The sequence below is a fragment of the Octopus bimaculoides genome, chromosome 26 (assembly GCF_046866305.1).
Source record: "Octopus bimaculoides isolate indiv1 chromosome 26, ASM4686630v1, whole genome shotgun sequence".
In the NCBI taxonomy this organism is placed as follows: Eukaryota; Metazoa; Mollusca; class Cephalopoda; order Octopoda; family Octopodidae; genus Octopus; species Octopus bimaculoides.
Window position 1 is genome coordinate 7993480 of NC_142953.1, and position 22521 is coordinate 8016000.

General features: G+C 37.1%; 1 protein-coding gene across 1 annotated transcript in view; it reads right to left on the reverse strand.

The window, feature by feature from the left end:
- Positions 1 to 736: 736 nt before the first annotated feature.
- Positions 737 to 22521, reverse strand: part of LOC106876105 (hillarin) — a 47717-nt gene continuing 25932 nt past the window's right edge. Inside the window, exons 2-8 of the mRNA XM_014924515.3 lie at positions 9410 to 9628; positions 8069 to 8449; positions 7426 to 7557; positions 5698 to 5780; positions 3541 to 3684; positions 2699 to 2888; positions 737 to 1938 (exon numbers count right to left, since the gene is read on the reverse strand). Coding sequence (XP_014780001.2) covers positions 775 to 1938; positions 2699 to 2888; positions 3541 to 3684; positions 5698 to 5780; positions 7426 to 7557; positions 8069 to 8449; positions 9410 to 9628 — 2313 coding nt within the window. The 3' untranslated portion in view covers positions 737 to 774. The remainder of the gene's footprint in view (positions 1939 to 2698; positions 2889 to 3540; positions 3685 to 5697; positions 5781 to 7425; positions 7558 to 8068; positions 8450 to 9409; positions 9629 to 22521) is intronic.

The following is a 22521-nucleotide window of genomic DNA, read 5'->3' on the forward strand; positions in this document are numbered from 1 at the left end:
CATCTCTGAAGAGTGAAGGGTTACATAATCAGACTGTTACCTAACACTCCATTGAATCCCTGCAGCAAAACCAATTAGTAATATTAGCTGTAGTACTGTACACGTTGATTTATATATCCACTCTATTGACAAATGTATGAGTGCATATTTTTTCTGACTTATGGATTTTTAGTATATATATATATATATATATATATATATATATATATATATATATATATACATATGTGCATATACACACACATTACATACAAATATATATTATAAACACACACCATAAAAGAGGTGAATATATTTATTTAGCCACATATAGACACCTCTCATACCTTCTGATTTTTTATGGTTTATATACTACTCATGAAATAATTTTACTAATGAGACTCTTTGGATTTCAGTCACATGGACACTACATTACACATTTCTGCATTGGATTAGCTTTGTGGATTGTTAGCCTAATCTGTAAGAAGAGCTTTCTGTGATAGCCACAAGATTCTCTGAATCCATATCTTATACTAGAAATATATATATATATGTATATATATATACAATCAACTGCACATACTGCGCTGCTTTTAATTCATTATTGACTATATATATATATATATATATATATATGCTTGTATAACTTGAACTTGTTGCTTTGATTCATTTTCAAAGTTTCTGTCAAGCAAGACACAAAATATGAAGAGAAAACACTTCACAATGTCCTATCAATGGATAGAATTAAGTAGACATAGAATATAAATGTTCTTTATATACAAATCTATTTGGCAATTAAATTTCTGTTTCGGCATCTTCGATTAGTTCATAATCAAGCAAATGTGCAAAAAGTGAAGACTCCCGTTCTAATGTGAACCGTGCAAAAACTTTGGTTAAACCAGCTGTATTTGGCATCAACACACTCCCTTCCCATGTGTGTCCAACCCGTCGTTTTAAATGGCTCCAAACCTCTCCATTGACAACAAACACTTCTACAGCCCGTGGTACTTCAAGGCGAAAAATATAGCGCCTTCCTGTCAGCAGGTCTCCAGAAAGGGGTTCGTATAGGGTGCATTTTTGCCAGCGGTGGAATGTTTTTGGGAATACATTTACTAGTGGGTTTGGCTCTTGTGAAACTACAAGATATCGGTAAACACAGTCTAATGTTTGTGCATCAGCTTTGCTATCTGCTGCATACAAAGAGAATATATAAAAACCTTCCTTCGGACATCGTATCAGGTAGGTGGTCTCTTTCTCTGTTCGTGACCGAAGGAAAACATATCGGTCAATATCAGAAATGGAACCGTCATTCGTATCGAAATATTGGAATGAGTGCGTTATTTTGATGTTAGAATCCATATGAAATACAATTTCCATGGTTTCATTGTTGGAAACTATTAAAGGATCTGGATGAGATTGCATGGTAATGTTTAACTCTTCGAGGGCAGGGGTTGCACCAAAGAAAGGAACAGGTGGGTAAGGCGGTGCTGGTGGACCCAAAAGTCTCTTGCAGTTGATGAGAAAAGAACAGGCACTTTCTAAACATTCTGAATGCCAGTAATCTCCAGTATAAATAGAGAAATAGTAGATTCCTGGCTGAGGAAGACTAACTGTAAAAATAGCTTCGTTTTTAACAAGCCTCAGCAAGGATCTTCCTTCTAGATCTTTCTTATCTGAGCTTTTCTCAAAATGTTCCAGTAATGAACCAAATCCGAGAATCTTTGGCATGACAAGGCGGATTTCAATGAGCCCAGAATCTGTTGAAATGCTAGCTCCATAGTTGGAGTAAAAACGGAGTCCATAATTGAAGAATGGAGATTTAACAACAGGTAAGTTGATAAACTCGGAGAATGGAAGAGGAATGTCTAGCAGCTGCCAATTGGATTCATCCGGATAATGCTGGTAAATATAGTCTTCTGGGTCGGTCAGAAAATAAAATTCATCATATGTGTGGAACACCTGAAAAATAATTTAAAACAACTATTATCTCAGGTAGATAATTCTCAGGTGAAAAAATAAAAATGATGGTAAGGATGCTGTGAAGGCAGAAACAGATTGACTGGAATGAGATGATGATTGAGGGGATAGTTATAAGATGGATAACACTGTGTAACATGATTTTTGTCCTCGGGTAGCAACTGTTGTTTCCTATGTGCTGATCCCTAGAAAGTATGAAAAATGGCTAATATTTTCTTCAAACTTTGCTCTTGTTAGTTATTCAAAATCCAAAGAATCCCACTACCTCTGCTCATGATTAGAGATGCACATACTGCCAGCCACTAAGGGACATGGTCAAGTGGTTAAGGTCAAGCAACTGACAAGAAAATCGGGAGTACTGATCAGAATCATCATCATCATCATCATTTAACGTCTGTTGTCCATGCTGGCATGGGTTGGACGGTTTGACTGGGCTGGCACACTGGAAGGCTGCACCAGACTCCAGTCTGATTTGGCATGGTTTTTCTATGACTGTATGCCCTTTCTAGTGCCGACCACTCCGAGAGTGTAATGGGTGCTTTTACGTGCCACCAGCACGTGTGGCACCGAGCTGCACTCAGCTACTCAGGGCTGAATCTGTCTGAAATGTAATGGAAAATAGCTCAGTTTCAAAACATTGATGGCCAGGTCAGAAAAGCAAAGTTTGCTTTGATTTCTAGAGAGAAGCAAAGAAAATGTAATTGCCAGAAATGTGATGTAAACATGCTGTCCAGAATATTACCTGAGGTAGGTCATCTTTGTGACCAGAGATATGTCTAGCAGCCCATGTACAGTTTATAAATCTCCAAGACCCATCAATAGCCACAGCTGTCCATGAGTTTCGGAATGCATTACCATTGATACGCATTCCTGGTTTGTAGCCAGCTCCTTTAGAATATCCGATGATAATTTCACAGTTAAGTCCAGCAAAGCTAATGAGAAATACAGAAAAATAGAGAAACAAAGCTTTAAAGTTATAATTTCAAACATGGATTAAATACATTATATTATTATACCAGTAGAAATACTGGCCTCCTGGTGGTTTCAACTGGGCATTATAAGGATGGACGAGCAGACACACACACACACATTCATACATATAAATATGTATCAATGGCAAGATTTCAGGTTAAAGATTAGACTTCATCCTCCCCAAGAAAAGTTTTTCATAGTCTGCAAAACTGATGGATGTCATATGTGTGTGTTTTTGTGAGTGTGTGGGTGTGTGTATGTATGTATGTATATATATATATATATATATATATATATATATGTGTGTGTGTGTGTGTGTGTGTATGTATGTATGTATGTTATGTATGTATATATATATATATATATCCAGTATTATCTTGATTAACAAATTTAGAGAAGTCTGGTAAATAGCAAGTCACATTGCCTTGATAAACTTGACATATCTCAACAGAAAATAGTGTCAAACATGACATTCCTTAACAACAGATAGATTGGTATATAAAACTACTTTCTGCAAAAATTTTGAGTGGATATATCTGACATCTGCAGTAAAAGGATTAAGGGGGGAAAAAGCCCCTTTAAAATTGAAGGCAAAAAAAAGACAAGACTAACCTACAAAGTTTTTTAAACAGTTGATGATAACTCTCTTTACCACTTTTCACGCCTTTTAGCAAGGATAGAGAAGAATTTGGATGTAAGATCTGTTTGACAGCATTTCGGTTGAGATCTTTGGCTATCACCCAGCGAAATAGAACCCTGAAACACAACAAGGAAGAAAGTTTATTAAAAAAAAAAATATTCAAAATTAATGAGAAAGAGAAATATGTGTAACACATGAAAAATGATAGAATCTTTCATATTTTCACATTAAACATACATACAAAATGCTTTGCAGAAGTTTTCAGACTTTTTCAGGAGACATTTATTAATTTCATAGAAATATGAAACTCTAATCTCCTTCAAAATAGGATCCTTTGACTTCAATACACTTACTGTAGCACTCCAGACACTTCATGAAAGCCCTCCCATCGAAGTGAATGTGACCTGGACCTTTGACCACAGACTCCTTCATCTTCAAAACAAATTCCCTTGAAATTTTTGTTCAGCTTGAGAAACAATCAAAAGTCACAGGAAGCAAGGTCTGGACTGTACGACTTGATGTCAGTACACACTAGCTGGACCCAATTTCTACTTAAGCAGATACTGTGACAATGATTTGGAGTAATTTGTTAATTTGACTCAAGTTGAAAATTTTGATACCATGCACTGCTGTCTAGCGTAACATGAAATATATATATTGACAATATACTACAACTTTGTCACTCCACTACTGCTTAAATCTCTCTGAGAGATTTAGAAATATTATATTTCTAATATATATTTTTGTTTTCACTTTGAAACAATCTAGACTCTAGACTGGCCACTGTAAGGTGGTTAACTAATTTTAACACATCATGATCTGCACTGCTAAATATACAACTGATTTCAAAAATTAGGCGTTTGCAGCTCTAGCTCCTGGCTTAAGTTGGGGGGGGGGGTTTACTATATATATATATATATATATATATATATATATATATATATATATATATATACACACACACACATGCAGTATAAATGCATAAATATATATGTGTGTGTGTGTGTATGTTATGTACATACATGCACATACATTACTACGCGGTGCTCCAGCATGGCCGCAGTCAAATGACTGAAACAAGTAAAAGAGAGTATATAAGCAGGTAATCTAAATATTTTCTAATCAATACTCAACTGAGGTTAGCACAGAAGTGATGAATACTGATGAGACAGACAAAGAAATAAAGTGAAGGGGGAATAACTCTGATATTTCATCTGTGTGTTAGTGTGTGTATGTGTGTGTGTGTATAGTTTAAAATAATATTGGTTGTAATAAGAGGAAGCAGGGAGAGAGAGAGAGACGTGAGCGTACTTGACTGCAAGGAAGCCTAAATGTGAAGGTACCTAAAACAGTTGCAACAAGATTTGAATTTACCACTGCGAGCTACTGTTATCAATGAAGTTGGTTCTACCTTGTGTTACCTATTAATTGCTTGCTGGACATTAGACAAAGCCATAGAGTACTGGACCAATACTGGACGACTAAAGTTTCAGATTTCTTTCTTTTCATCTGCTAAGCCAGGAGGTAGAGTCACAGCATAATCTGTAGCGATGAGAGGCTGAAGCGTGCAGCAGGATGTCTCTTGGTGCATGCATGTTGTAGCCCTGAAGCTGAGAGATTCATAATTTTTTGGTTATTTCTTTCATTGAAAGGATGAAGTAGTGAGTCAAATGGTGATATGGGAACCAATGCATAGGGAAAAACCTAGGGGTCGTCCTTCTAGGACATTTATTGACCAACTCATGGCAGGCTCTGAAGAGCAATACAGGGCTGGGAATTCTGGAGATAAGTGGTTGGTGGTGTTTGAGGACAACAAGGTAGGTACTTCATTTGGTGATGGTGCCACATAAAAAGCACTGGTGCTGGTACCATGTAAAAAGAACCCAGGACTCACTGTAAAGTGGTTGGTGGTGCTAAGACAGGCATCCAACCATAGAAAACATATCGAAACAGACTATGGATCCTGGTGTGGCTCCTGACCTTGCCAGCTCCTGTCAAACCATCCGACCCATGCCAGCATTGAAAACTGATGTTAAATGATGATGATGATGATTAAAAATTCTGACCGAGATCTTTTATTTATTTATTTATTGAGATGAAATTTTGAGATGTTACAATAAGGAAATTACCTGACTTTTTCCAATTCTGTATTGCAATATCTTGTAAGGTCACGCACAAGATCAGTGAAATTGTTATATTCCCGATTTGCAAGCTGTAGAATAGAAAAGGAAAATGACATTACATACAGAGAGAGACACAACATGTCACTGCGTTATAAACGTCTAACTCACAGAGTATTCAGTGATAATATTCAAAAGATGAGCTGGTATCTTTGAACATGATGTATAGGAGGAACATGTGTGGATATTTGGTAAGGAGAGAGTTTGCTTCCCAACCACATGGTTCCATATTCAGTCCTAGTGCATGGCACCATAAGTAAATGTCTTCTTGTAATGTAACCCTGGATTAACCAAAGCCTTGTGAGTGGATGTGGTTGGTGGAAACTGAAAGAGGCTCATCATGAGAATTTTTCTATCAAAAGGGTCTTTCACCCCAATATTTATATGAAACATAAAACATACAGGAGTTATGTGTGTGTGTGTGTGTATCATTTATTTTTTAATTGCTTCAATCATTAGACTGTGGTTACGCTGCAGTACTGCCTTGAGGAATTTTAGTCAAACAAATCAACCCCAGTACTTTTGTAAACTTGATATTTATTCTATCATTCTCTATTGCCAAACCACTAAGTTACAAGGCCATAAACACACCGACACCAGTTGTCAAGCAGTGGTAGGGGACAAGACATAGAGGCACACACACATCAATATATATATATATATATATATATACACACACACACCCATAAGATGGGCTGGTTTCAGTTTCCATCTACCAAATCCACTCACAAGGCTTTGGTTGGTTCAAGGCTATAGTAAAAGACAGTTGCCCAAGGTGCTACGCAGTGGGACAGAATCAAGCTTCAAGTAGTTGCGAAGCAAACTTCTTACCACACAGCCATGCCTGCACACACACACACACACACACATACATATTTATATATATTCATATATATATATATGTAAGCTGGTGCTAACTAGTACCCTATTACACTTTAGTGATGTCTATAGTTTTGCCTCTCGGTTGTAAATTTGTGAATAAGCCACTTCATGATTTATAATTTTCACTTTTACCTTTTATGAAATCAGCGTGAGATTTCTACAGTAACTCTTATAAACTGACAAGGTGAGCCAGTTTAACCCTAGGCCGGGTGAGAGCCAGCTATGCTCCAGATGTTGTAGGGAGCTTGCCTCCTTTGATAGTCTTAAGATAAGTGCTTTATCATGGCTAGGAGTTATTTTGACTCTTATTTCTAGAAACGGTGGTGCTAAGTAGCACACTTAGTCACTTTAGTGACGTCTATATATATATATATATATATATATATATATATATATATATATATATATATATATATATAGAGAGAGAGAGAGAGAGAGAGAGAGAGAGAGAGAGAGAGAGAGAGAGAAAGATAGAGAGAGAGAGAGGGGGAGAGAGATACACGTATACACACACACATACACACATGCAAACATACTCACACACAATAAATATATTCTTTTCTACTCTAAGCACAAGGCCAGAAATTTTGGGGGAGGGGACCAGTCGATTCAATTGACTCCAGCACGCAACTGGTACTTAATTTATCAACCTCAAAAGGATGAAAGGCAAAGTCGATGGAATTTGAACTCAGAACATAAAGACAGACAAAACACCGCTAAGCATTTCGCCCAGCATACTGACGTTTCTGCCAGCTCGCCACCTTAACACAATAAATATATTAAAGATATACTGACCTCAATAGCACGTTCATCCAGTTGTCGAAAGACAGTTGGTGACCGATAGAGCTGGACTTTCTTACATGAAGGAGGAAGAATTGGTGGTCTTGTGGAATGGTCAAACAATGCATTCTTGTCAAATTCTCTGTCCTAGAATATAGAGGCAACATTATGAGATAACAACCTAATCCCATGCCCACCAGAAGGGGATTTTGTTTCGGAAAAATTTTCATTTCAGGTTTTTTTTATACCAAGCTTGCTAAGACTGTATTTTGTAAGTGCGTATCATAAGAGTTACACTACTGAAGGACGGACAAGAGAACCACATTTGGAATATCTTTAAGCATTGGTTTCAGGAAGTGGAGGCGCGTGGCTTAGTGGTTAGGGTGTCAGCACCATGATTGTAAGATTGTGGTTTCGATTCCTGGACCGGGCGACACGTTGTGTTCTTGAGCAAAACACTTCATTTCATGTTGCTCCAGTTCACTCAGCTGGCAAAAATGAGTAATACTGCGATGGACTGGCGTCCCGTACAGCTGTGGAATACATGCGCCATAGAAACCAAGAAACCGGGCCCATTTATTTTTCTTTATTGGTTTCAGTAATAGGGTTGACTCAGAGCTAAATGGCAACAGCAACAAACCATAGATGTGGAACTTACTTTCTCAGCAATCAACAACATCATTTCTTGACCCTGTCTCTCCACCATCTTTGATGTCCTCATCTTCTCGTCACTGGCTAATCTCTCAGTGACATTCTTCAGACGTTCCTCTCTGACCCGTCGAAAATGCTCCTCAATCCGTTGTCTCTCATGGACCAGATCTAAAGAAGAACCAGCGGCAGAGTGCTGCAAAGAGAGTTGATCAATGTTTGACAAAAGTTCAGCAGCAGCAAGCTCTTTCTCTCCATCGATGGAATCATCAAGTTTTCGCATTTCCTTTTCCCGTTCTTCAGAAAGGAATCGTTGCAGCCGTTCTTCTTCTTCTCTGTGTCTTTGTTCAAGATGTACCTGGGCTTCAAACACACCACTACGTTCAAAGTCCTGAAATACAGATCATTAAACAATCATTATATATAGGCATTTACACTGCTCCCAGTATTTGACCCCGATGAAGGGCAAAGTTGACCTGGGCAGAATTTGAACTCACAATGTAAAAACAAACAAAATGCTGCTCAGCAATTTGTCTGACATGTTAACAATTCTACTAGCTTGCCATATTAATAATAATAATAATAAATAATAATAATAATAATAATAATAATAATAATACTAAATAATAATAATAATAATAATAATAATAATAATAATAATCTTTCCTACTCTAGGCACAAGGCCTGAAATTTTTAGGGGAAGGGGGCCAGTCGATTAGATCAACCTCAGTATACAACTGGTACTTAATTTATCGACCCCGAAAGGATGAAAGGCGAAGTTGACCTCGGTGGAATTTGAACTCAGAACGTAAAGACAGACGAAATACCGCTAAGCATTTCACCCAGAGTGTTAACATTTCTGCCAGCTCACCACCATGATGATGATGATAATAATAATAATAATAATAATAATAATAATAATAATGAGCTTATTGTATAGAGTGCCAGACACACACCACAACATCTTAAAAGGGTAAAAGAGGGGACAGAATTCAACAATAAGTCAAGTAAAGAATGGTAGGAATAGTAGGCAAAAGTACATGTGCTATACACTGAATAAAACAAAGAGAGAAAAGAGAAAAGTAAAAGAAATATAAAGAGGAAAAGGTGCATAGATACATCATAAATAGGACTGATGAATTTCAGGTATCAGTGAATTTAATGCACAATCAACACAGCATGTCATATATAACTTCTACAATATATTATATTGCTGTGGCACTCCGTCAGTTACGACAAGGGTTCCAGTTGATCCGATCAATGGAAGAGCCTGCTCGTGAAATAATATGCAAGTGTGGAGAGTATCATATACTATATGTGTGATAAATATGGACAGTAAGAATAAACGTACCTCAAAACTAACCAATACATTCTTGGGATGTGCAAATGATTGGTTGCTATGGTTACCCATAGAAGTGGTGTAGTCAAACGAGCGAGGTGTGACTGAAGTGAGAGACCCACCGGTTCCGTTCATTGTGTAGTTGGATGATCCAAATGTGGTGGAGGGACTGGCATTTCTTGCTGACGTCACAGACTCGGGAGAAGTTGGCTTCTTGGATTTTCCTTGGATCTAACCAAAAACAACAAGAAAACATTAAATATAATATAGTTCTATATTTAAAAGATGAGGAATTATGTACATTATTTACATTTGACGGATATTTGTCTTCATCTTGTTCGTTGTTAACACATTTCAGCTGATATACCCTCCAGCCTTCATCACATGTCTTGAGGAAATTTTGAACCTGGGTTCTCATTCCTAAGGTATTTTCCGATGTTATCATCATCATCATCATTATTATTATTATTATTATTATCATTATTATTCAGATCACTATCTGGAATCGAACTTGGAATCTTGGGGTTAGTAGCCTGTGCTCTTAACCACTGGTTAAGAGTGCGAGCTACTAACCCCAAGATTCCGAGTTTGATTGCAGGCAGTGACCTAAATAATAATTTTAAAAAAAATAATAATAATAATAACAACATCGAAAACTACCTTAGGAATGAGAACCCAGGTTCATAATTTCCCCAACACACCTGATGAAGGTTGGAGGGTGTATCAGCCGTCTACCAAATCAACTCAGCCTGAGGTTATTGTAGAAAACACTTACCCAAGGTACCACACAGTGGGGCTGAACCTGGAACCATGTGGTTGGGAAGCAAGCTTCTTACCACACAGACACATTTGCACACACACACACACACACAGAGAAGGTGTGGTGAATAAATTGTTGGCTAAATTACGCAAAAATGAAAATAACACTGACATCTCATTTTAATAGATATATTTACCAAAATTACATAAAAATATATTGAAATACTAAAGAGTAAGTTTATCTAATAAAATCACCATTGGCTTCAACTGTGGCCTCCAGACAACTTGAGAATCTCCTGTGACTCTTCTGGACAGTCTTCTTGTTTAAGTTGGTGAATGCTGTCATAATCCTTGTCTTCTGTTCATCTTTGGTGTTACAATGTCTTCCTGGGTCTCCCCTTTTCATATATTTAATGCTTTAACATTCAGATTATTCTATCAAATGTATTTATTCACATCGTTTTGAAATTATCCTGCATTATCTTGTAGCTTTGAGATGTTGATTGAGTGACTGTATATCTTTTAGACTAACATTGTGGGGTAGGTGTGAGAGGCTGGATCAGGCCAGTTTGAACATAAAACAGGAAGACTATTTTGGCCGGATCTGGCCAGTTTAAATGCTTAACAGGTAAGTCATAATATATGGCTTCAAGTAATCTACAAAACATAGTGTTTTTTATTACCTACACAGTATAGACATGTGTACAATGGAAGGTAAAGCAATGTTGTATCACACTGACCTCACAGTTAAACTAAGCTGCATAGTTTGATATTATATCTGACATACTTTCAGTTCCTAATTTAATCTCGTTCTCCCTCTACACACTCTCCCCTCTACATACTCTCCCTCTATCCACTCATCTAACTCTTTCTCTCCCTACTCTCCCCACATTCTCCTCTACTTCCATTTCAGTTTAAACATAAAAAATATATGGTAGTAGTTCCCCTACGGTTTATCTGCATTTTATGTTGTGTGAACATATAAAAAAAATTCATTTCGCTACTTAAGATAGTTATGACAGTTTATGCCTCTCACTTGCGACATCTGTTACATGTTATGACAAGAGAAGAGTTAAACAAAAGCCAGTTTTGATTTTACAGTTTCCATAAATGTGGACACAAAAGAATCTAAACATCAAACCCTGACAAAGTAGCATTGCTAATAATAATAATAATAATGATAATGATAATGATAATAATAATAATAATAATAATAATAATAATGATAATAATAATAATAATAATAATAATAATAATAATAATAATAACAATAATAATCCTTTCTACTAAAGTCACAAGGCCTGATATTGGGGGCGGGGGGTGGAGGGTAATAGTCGATTACATCAACCTCAGCGTTTCACTGGTGCTTAATTTATTGACCTCGAAAGGATGAAAGATAAAGTTGACCTCGGAATTTGAACTCGGAACACCGCAACAGGTGAAATACCGCTAAGTATTTTGCCTGACGTGCTAACAATTCCGATTGCTCACCACCTTAATAATAATAATAATAATAATAATAATAATAACAATGGTCAACAAATTGTAACATTTTTTTCTTCTGTTCTAAGTTTCAGACCTGTTTTGGGGTAATTTGGAGTCACTGAGTTTAAAAACAGCAATAGTTTTTTTCTATCATAACAAGTTTTTTTTCCTATGGGCTGGTCCATATTTGCCCCACCCGTAGCTCCATGTTTCAGAAATTTCTCGATGTAGAGTACATGAGCAGTAAGTGTCTCAGAGTCAGTTGAGCATTCAGTGAGTGAGGTTGTGATGCTTTGGTAGTCTACTGAGAAGAAGTGTGTTTCCTAACAACTGTGTGTTCAAATGCTCAGTCATCTTAATCTACATTGTTAATCTCTTCTTACTATCAACAAATGTACAAAAGATATCATAGTTAAACATTTCTGTTGAATAGTTATTTTATCTGTGTATTTAGATATCTATTTAGACAAACTGAGATCTATAAATATGTTCTTTACGATTTTCTTTCTTTTCACATTTATTTCATGAAATAATGCAGGGGTTCAGCGATTTGTCAAAGCTCTTAATGTGGAAGGTAACTCTTTCAAATTCATATGTAAAACATTCCTGGATTAAATTATGATAAGATAATAAGCTGGTGTTTTTGATGAGCCACAAATCAGGAAGTTAATGAAATGCCAGAATTTCTCAAGCTTGATGCCTGACATAGAAAAAAAGAGCATGGGGTTCATTTGTCGCTATCACAAAAAGATTTTGAGTGAGGGAAAAGGCTGCAAACTACTAGAATTTGGATGAGACATCACTAGATCGCTTTCATCTTTAAGGCTGCAACATGAGCAGAGTTTAATATTAAGGAGAAGCAGAGTCGGTTTTAAGGAGAAATATAACAAATTTTAAAATATGAGAGGAGGTCAGTATGGGATAAATAATACTTTCCAATTCTGGCACAAGGTCAGCAATTTTGAGGGAGAGGGTAATCCATTACATTGACCTCAGTGTTTAACTGGTACTAATTTTATTAACCCCAGAAGGATGAAAGGCAAAGTCGACCTCAGCAGAATTTGAACCCAGAATGTAAAGGACAAAATGCTGCTAAGCATTCTGCCTAGCATGCTAACAATTCTGCCAGCTCACCACCTTGACTGCTTGAACATTGCTATCAAACTTTGTCACCAGGTCAACAATTTCAGGAGAGGAGTAAATCCATTACATGGACCCCAGTGCACAACTGGTACTCAGTTTATTGACCCTCCCCCCCCCCCCCCACACTGAAAAGATGAAAGGCAAAGTTGACCTCAACAGAATTTGAACTCAGAATGTAAAGACAAATGAAATACCACTAAGCATTTCGCCCGGCGTGCTGACAATTTTGCCAGCTCACTGCCTTATTGTAGAATAAATTTTGAGCAACAGGTGAAATATTTCCATAACAGAGGGTGTAAACGACAGGAGTCTAAAGCAGAATTGTATTGAGTAATAGTTGGAATGTTTCAGTAAGACAGATTTATAAAGATTTGTTGATTTTCTCATAACTGATGTTAATTATTAACGCTATCAATGCAGTACTTAACGGATACAGCAATGTATCAGGGTATTATATATAACAACAGATTTAAAACATTTAGTCTGTTATTGTAGTTACAATTAGCATTGTTTTTTTTTTGTTATACTATTTTGTCCCAAACAAGGCTTGAGGCCACTGCAGTGTAAGGGACTACAAAGAAGGGAAAGAAGGGGCTTAGAAATTCAAAATATGTCAATTGACAGAAAAGCTTAAAGGACTGAATATCGCAGACTATAGGAAAACAAGATGATGGGAGTGAGTTTGAGACAAAAGCAGTTCAAGTTATTGGAATAAAATAAATTATAACAAGCACAAAGCTTAACCCTTTAGTATTCAGATTACTCTGTCAAATCTAATGCTTATCTATTTACATTTTCTTGAATTAATCATACATCATCTCATAGCTTTGAGATTTCAATGATGTGATTGTCTATTTTTACTATAACATTGTAGAGTAGGTGGGAAATGTTGGATCTGGCCAGTTTGAACATAAAAGAGGCAGAATATTTTGGCCAGTTTGAATGCTAAAGGGTTAAAGAAACTATTCGCCTGGGAAGAGAAGCAGGTGGCATGTTTAAAGACCTTGACAGAGGGTACTAGACTAGAAAATTCATCAGAGCAATGACCATGGAGAGGTTTTTGCTTTTTTGGTAATGATGTTGTCCTGAACTAGTTTCAAGGCCTCTGTAGCATGAGGGACTCTAAAGAAAGGAGGAAAAAGGGACCTACAAATTCAAAAGATGCCATTTGACAGAAAGCTTAAAGGACCGAATATCAGAGAAAGAGGAAAACAATACACTGGTAGAGAGTTCCAGAGAACAATACCTCTAAGGTGGTGAGCTGGCAGAAATGTTAGAGCACAGGACAAAATGCTTAATGATGTTACATCCGTCTTTATGTTCTGAGTTCAAATTCTGCTCAAGTCAACTTTGCCTTTCATTTCATCAGATCGATAAAATAAGTTGAGTACTGGGGTTGATGTAATTGACTTACCCCCTTCCCCAAAACTGCTGGCCTTCTGCCAAAATTTGGAATCAATATCATCTCAGCCTCTCTCCTAAAAATTGCCTTTTCCTCTCCTTAAAACTGAGAACAGCACCATGATATCTGAGTACCATATATAGCCCAAGTGCAGGTTATCTAGCTCACCAATGTAGCTATATACAGCAATGTACAAGGGTAACTATAGCACTACGTACAGCAATGTGTTATATATAAAGAGTGAACTGGTGTGTCACCTACAGTGATGCACTGAGATACATGTGTTGTCATAACAATAGACTGTCAAAATATAACTGTTATTTCGATAATAACATTGGATGAATATGTCTTTATAGATATATAAAAATTTCTCTGACAATCTACTGTCAAAATGGTAAGGAGGTCAGGACATTGGTGGGGAAAGAGTTTTGGGGAAAATATCTACTCTCTACTCTTTTACTTGTTTCAGTCATTTGACTGCAGCCATGCTGGAGCACCACCTTTAGTCGAGCAAATCGATCTCAGGACTTATTCTTTGTAAGACTAGTACTTATTCTATCGGTCTCTTTTTGCTGAACTGCTAGGTGACGGGGGACGTAAACACACCACCATCGGTTGTCAAGCGATATTGGGGGGACAAACACAGACACACAAACACACATACATAAATATATAAATATATATATATATATATATACATATATATACGACAGGCTTCTTTCAGTTTCTGACAACCAAATCCACTCACAAGGCTTTGATCGGCCCAAGGCTATAGTAGAAGACACCTGCCCAAGGTGCCATGCAGTGGGACTTAGCAGTTTGTCAAAAAGAGACTGATAGAATAAGTACTAGGCTTACAAAGAATAAGTCCTGGGGTCGATTTGCTCGACTAAAAGCGGTGCTCCAGCATGGCCGCAGTCAAATGACTGAAACAAGTAAAAGAGTAAAGAGTATATACATTCCACATTGTAAAGTGGTTGGAGTTAGGAAGGGCATCCTGTTGTAAAAACTATGTCAAAGTAAAGGTTGGAGCTTGATGCAGTCTCTGGATACATTGGATCCTGTCAAACCGTCCAGCCCATGTCAGTGTGGAACATGGAGTTAAAAAACGATGATGGTCTCTCTCTCTCTCTCTCTCTCTCACACACACACACACACACACACACACACACACACACACACACACACACACAAACACACACAAATACATATACAGAGTATAAAGAAAGTCACAAAGTATGGGATGAATACATTTATTTCAACAGTTGATATCCACAGGGTGACGGCCGTTTCGCAGTCAACGTCATGCAAAGAAAATTTATATTAGTGTAAAATGGATTATCTTACATGTCTGCGCTAGTGTGTAATGCCAAAATTTGCATCGTACTATTGCACATTTTAAAATAAATGCAGATATTCACAGAAAGCTAGCGCCAGACCGAAAGAGTTGTCTCCCTTGAACAGGAAGCACTAACCTATTGCTTTGGAATAGTTTTAAATTTGAAGAACACTGGTGCAATATGAGACAAAAACAAGACTCTGTTTGTGTGTGTGTGTGTGCGTGCGCGCGGGCATAGTGAAAGAAAGATGACAGCAGACAACCAATACAATGACTTATGAGTTGATATTCATTGCAGATATATTAATGTGAAAATCTTTAGTAGTTAAAACCAAGACACAGACAAACATTCACAGGGATCCACACACACACACACACACACACACACAGAGCCAGACATACACACATATAAAGACACAGACAAATAAACATACTTTGAAAACTATCGCAATAAGAACCAAAAGGAATGATAATCCAGCAACTAATCACACGTCATTAACCTAGATTTGCCTTATTTTTAATCCCAAACAATCTTCAGCGCAACAGCGCTTAGAATGTTTATATATATATTACTTACACAATACAGATTATCTCACATGTTACACAAGGGACATATATATATGTACATAATTCACTACTACACTTGTAATTTGTCAAGATAGAAATATGCATGCATTGTGTGTATACATGAGAACCTTCTGCAACTTGTACATACAAAGAAATTTATTTAAATTGATTATGATTCACTGATAAACATGTTTCTGCCATGAGCTCATAGACGTAATGTTACCTCTCTCTACTCCTCCAACAATAACCTCGATTTTGAAGTTTTTATTGTATTGTATATTTATTACATTGGCTTCAAACGTTGCCATAAGACTAGCAATTTTAGTGTGTGTGTGTGAGAGTGGTAGGTTGATTACATCTACCCCAGTGTTCAACTGGTACTTATTTTATCGACCCTGAAAAGATGAAAGGCAACGTTAACCTTGGCGGAATTCGAACTCAAAATGTAGTGATGGCTGAAATGCCGCTAAGCATTTTGCCTGGCATGCTAAAGATTCTACGATATTTATTGTATTGGTTTCCACTTTTCCCACAAGGCTAAATTTTCGATTTTGAAACACTGACCTCAGTGTTAAACTGGTGTTTATTTTATTGACCCTGGAAAGGATGAAAGGCAAAGCCGACTTTGGTTAAATTTGAACTTAAAATGTAAAGCCAGACGAAATGCTACAACACATTTTGTCTGGAGTGCTAACGATTCTGTCATATTCATTATATTGCTTTTAAATATTGGTACAAGGCTAGTAATTTTAGGAGAGGGGACAAGTTGATTACATTGTCCCCAGTGTTCAATTGGTACTTAATTTATCAACCCTGAAAGGATGAGAGGCAAAGTCAACTTTGACAGAATTTGAACTTGGAACATAGACGAAATACCACGAAGCATTTTGCCTGGTATGCTAATGATTCTGCCATATATATTATGTTGGTTTTAAATTTTACCACAAGGCTAGCAATTTTAGGTGAGGGGCACTAGCATAGCTAGTGTGTGTGCCGCCCTTCCATTTTCCACCCCCGGACCCCACAACCCCCCCCCCATATTGCCTACAACAAACCCAAAAGTACTGCCCCTACACAGGCATGGAAAAATGCACGTATGATGATGAAGATGAAGATTATGATGATGATGATAGTGCTGTAAAGCAAAACACCTATGGGTTAAAAAAAAAGAGGAATTCATTATGTTCTCCCCACAAACTCTGGCTGCATACCCCCATCTCTAACCATTTCTCATTTCACTCTTTTTCCCTATGCCCTCTTGCAACTTCTACCCATTCACACTGCCCTGTAAATCTGTTCTGTCCCCACTCACTACTATTCACCTTCTTTTTTTTCGTAGCCTGCAGGTCCACCCAAATGTCTCGTCACTACTATTTTATCTCTCTCATTCAACTCCATCCAGGTTACTCGTACACCCACTCCTCCAGAATGCAAGTTGCCATACAGCTTCGCTGCACCAAGAAACCTGTTCTGCTGCCTTCTTTCATAGTTTGGTCTCTAATGAGTTATCTTTTATCTTTTAACTAATTTCAATCCTTAGACTGCAGCCATGCTAGGCACTGTTTCTTTTATTCTTTTATTTGTTTCAATCATTTGACTGTCGCCATGCTGGAGCACCACCTTTAGTCAAACAAATTGAGCCAAGGAGTTATTCTTTGTAAGTCTAGTACTTATACTACTGGTCTCTTTTGCCAAACCGCTAAGTTACGGGGATGTAAACACATCAACATCAATCAAGTGATAGTGGGGTAGGGGACAAACAGACACACACACACACACACATATATATACGACAAGCTTTTTTCATTTCACAGATATTTGTCCTCATCTTGTTTATTGTTAACACAATGTCTCAGCTGATATACTCTCCAGCCTTCATCAGGTGTTTTGGGGAAATTTCAAACCTGGGTTCTCATTTCTAAGGTATTTTTCAATGTTGATATTATTATTATTATTATTATTATTCAGGTCACTGCCTGGAATTGAACTTGGAATCTTGGGGTTAGTAGCCCACGCTCTTAACCACTAAGCCATATGCCCTGGTACAGGCACTCCATTGGTTATGACGATGAGGGTTCCAGTTGATCTGATCAATGGAACAGCCAGCTCGTGAAATTAATGTGCAAGTGGCTGAGCACTCCACAGACACGTGTAACCCTTAACGTAGTTCTCAGGGAGGTTCAGCATGACACAGGATATGACAAGACTGGCCCTTTGAAATACAGGTACTACTCATTTTTACCAATAAAGTGAACTGGAGCAACATGAAATAAAGTGTCTTGCTCAAGGGCAGAACATGCCACCAGTTGTTTGAACTCACAACCTTACAACCATGAGTTGAATACCCTAACCACTAAGACATGCACCTTCACACACACACACAGATATGACCTTTCCTCACTCTTCTCTTTCTGATAAAGAGCCATGCCCACAGTGCTATGTGCTGTGGGAATGAACCTGGAACCATGTGGCTGGCAAGCAAGTTTCTTAGCCACCTGCCTTGCTACTATAGCTACATTCAGTCAAAAGGGATCTTAGTCTTGCATGCCGCATAGCAGCATCATAAGTGATGGTAGCCTGAGAAAGAGCATCCAGTGCACTTTGTGAAGTGGTTTCGCATAAGAAAACATATATGCAGCTGTAAAAATGATGCAGTTCCTCATATCCATGGGATGCTGTTAAAACCATCTAGCCAGATGATGAGAGGAGAGAGGGGAAAAATGTATGATGGGGAAAATTATATTCAGGTTACACAGTGGCACATCTAGGATGGTCTTGTGTGCACACTAGTGTGCTGCAGCATACCAGTTGCGGAGTACTGCTCTAGGTCAATAAAGAGTGATAAATGAGAAAGTAACAAGTGAGAGAGGATGTAGGGCTGAAAGCTAGCAATAAAGATAGATGATGGTAAGAGAGAGTTGTAGATGTCAGGAGAGAATAATGACTGACAATAAAGAAAGGTGATGTTAGGAGATATTGAGTGCAAATAAATCTAATATCATTTCTCATTACACAAAGGTGTGGTACATTGAATAGCAAAAAGGATGAGAAACAGACAAGAGAGTAATAAAGAATGGGAGGACAGTACATGATAAATTAACAGAATTTCTCATCTTTTACTTGTTTCAGTCATTGGACTGTGGCCATGCTGGGGCACCACTTTGACAGGTTTAGTTCAGTGCTCTGCAACTGATATGCCGTGGCGCACTGGTGTGCCACAAGACAATGCTAGATTGTGCCGCAGTGTAATCTGAATATAATTTTTTTCCCTATACTTTTAGTTATATTTTTAGATCAGGTGTGCTACCAAATTTTGAAAAGAATATAAGTGTACCACAAGTAAAAAGAGGCTGTAGAGCACTGGTTTAACTGAACAAATCAACTCCAGTACTTATTCTATCAATCTCTTTTTGTTGAACTGTTAAGTTACAGGGATGTAAACAATCCAAAACTGGTTGTCAGGCAGTGGTGGGGATAAACACTAATATAAAGGCACACACATACACACACACGCACGTGTGTGTGTGTGTGTGTGCATATATATATATATATATATATATATATATATATATATACACACATGTATATATATATATAGATATAGTTATGATGGGCATATTTCAGTTTCCATCTACTAAATCCATTCACAAGGCTTTGATCAGTCTTGGTCTATAGAAAACTCATGCCCAAAGTGCCACACAGTAGGACTGAATCCAGAACCATGTGAATGAGAAGCAAACTTCTTACCACATGACCACACCTGCACCTATACAGCAAAATAGTCAATAAGATTTGGGCGCGATAATACTGGAAAACATATCATTAGGATTTATTAGGTGCATAGAAAACAGTGAGAATATAAACAATAAAGTATCTGTTAATTTTTAATAGGTTCTGGCAGATTCAATTCATGTTTGGATCTAACAGAATCTATTATGAATGAATGGATATTATATTAAAAGAAATTAATGAACAAAACTAATGAGAGATTCATGATCAACTATTGTAAATGTAATGTATGTAAATCAGGATAAATTGATATGAAGAAAGATTTGTGAAAATAGATAGGAAATATATATTTAAGAGTAGTTATGGAAAAGAAATTAAATACTTGTCTGGTCAAAAGTAGATACAGAAATTTTTCTGCTAAAAATAAACCAATGAAAACTAATGTACATAAGAGAAATAGGTTAAGTTATTTGATTGGTTAATGAATACCTGCCTCTCAGGTTGACTAATAAACAAGTTAATAAATAAATAAATAGATGCATACATATATACATATATATATATATATATATATATATATATATATATATATATAGACCCGGCAAGCCAAGTAAGATCGTTGCCAGTGCCCCTGGACTGGTTCTTGTGCGGGTGGCACATGAGATGCACCATTTTGAGCGTGGCCGTTGCCAGTACCGCCTGACTGGCTCCCGTAGGATTTTCGAGCGAGATCGTTGCCAGTGCCCCTGGACTGGCTTGTGCGGGTGGCACATAAAAGACACCATTTCGAGCGTGGCCGTTTTTGTGCGGGTGACACGTAAAAGCACCCACTACACTCTCTGAGTGGTTGGCGTTAGGAAGGGCATCCAGCTGTAGAAACTCTGCCAAATCAGACTGGAGCCTGGTGTTGCCATCCGGTTTCACCAGTCCTCAGTCAAATCGTCCAACCCATGCTAGCATGGAAAGCGGACGTTAAACGATGATGATGATGATGATGATATATATATATATATATATATATATATATATATATATACATATGTAATAAGATAAATGATATATAAATATATGCATATACACATACATATATGTACATACCTACATATATATATGTATATATACATGCATATATGGGTACAGGACATTAAAAAAACGTTAAACACTATGAGAAATGAAAAACATAAAAACGAAAACATAGAAGACAAACTTTTTTTCGAACAACGAAAAAAACAAACAGAGAAATAAGACATGCAACATAAAGAGTATACCCCTTCTTCAGTTGTCCCTGTTTCATCTACTCCACGTTTCGAAGATAAGTACAATACGCGATATATATACATATATATATATATATATAGATATACAAAATTATACATATATAAATGTATACACATACATACACACAAAATTATATACATATTTGTATACACACACAAGTATATATATAAATATATATATATATATATATATATATATATATTAGAAATATAATATTTCTAAATCTCTCAGAGAGATTTAAGCAGTAGTGGAGCGACAAAGTTGAAGTATATTGTCAACTTAATGTGACAATCCCAATAAGGGAACACACTACTGCTGTTTAGCCCTAGGAAGCTGGACCGCTTCCTGTCGGCCTTGACACAATTACTGTGTCCTTAAGTTTGTGAAGGGGAGACAAGCTCCCCACCCAGTAATTGTGTCATGGCCGACAGGAAGCGGTCCAGCTTCCTAGGGCTAAACAGCAGTAGTGTGTTCCCTTATTGGGATTGTCACATTAAGTTGACAATATACTACAACTTTATATATATATATATATATATATATATATATATATAAGTGTTTAACACTATATTATTTTTAATAACACACTATATTATTCTGAGAGTTGAAACACAAATCTGTAGATACACAGAGAAAAAGAAAGACCAGCATTTCAGGAGAGAGTATCTGAAGAAATGTTATGCAGACAAACATGACAAAATTAGATTAAATTGGTTCAAATCTTGGGACAAGACCAGCAAGTTCGGGTAAGTGGGATAAGTTGATATATTGACAGTAGGGCTCAGTAGGTATTTATTTTATTAACCCCAACAGGATGAAAGGCAAAGTCAACCTCAGTGGAATTTGAACTCAGAATGTAAAGACAGACACAATGCTGCTGAGAATTTTGCACGGCGTGCTAACGATTCTGCCAGCTTGCTGCCTTAAAATTAGATTAAATTGGTTCCTATTACTCAAGTAACATTGCAACTAAATCAGTAATTCACCTGACACATCATCATCATCATCGTCACTCTCTTTGTTGTCATTTAACATCTGTGTTCCATGCTGGCATGGGTTGAAGGGCTGCAATGTTTTCCAACGTCAGTTTTGGCATGGTTTCTATGCCCTTCCTAATGCCAATTGCTTTACAGTGTGTACTGGGTGTTTTTTCATGCCACTCGCACTAGTGTGAGGTCAGTAAGTAAGTTAAAAGACAGAAAAAGAACAGGGAAGACATTCCTCTTTTGAAAGTATTTAAGAGGGGGAAGTGAGTTTAAGCCAGGTGTTCAGAGTCTAATGTATGACAAGAATACAGGGACAAGCACAAGTATCTTGCTACAGAGGAGATATGTGCTTGTCTTGCTCATTCAGAATAATTCACCTGCAACACCTGTACTAATTAGCTTTTTTTCAATCAATTCTAAATAAGAAAGACTATTA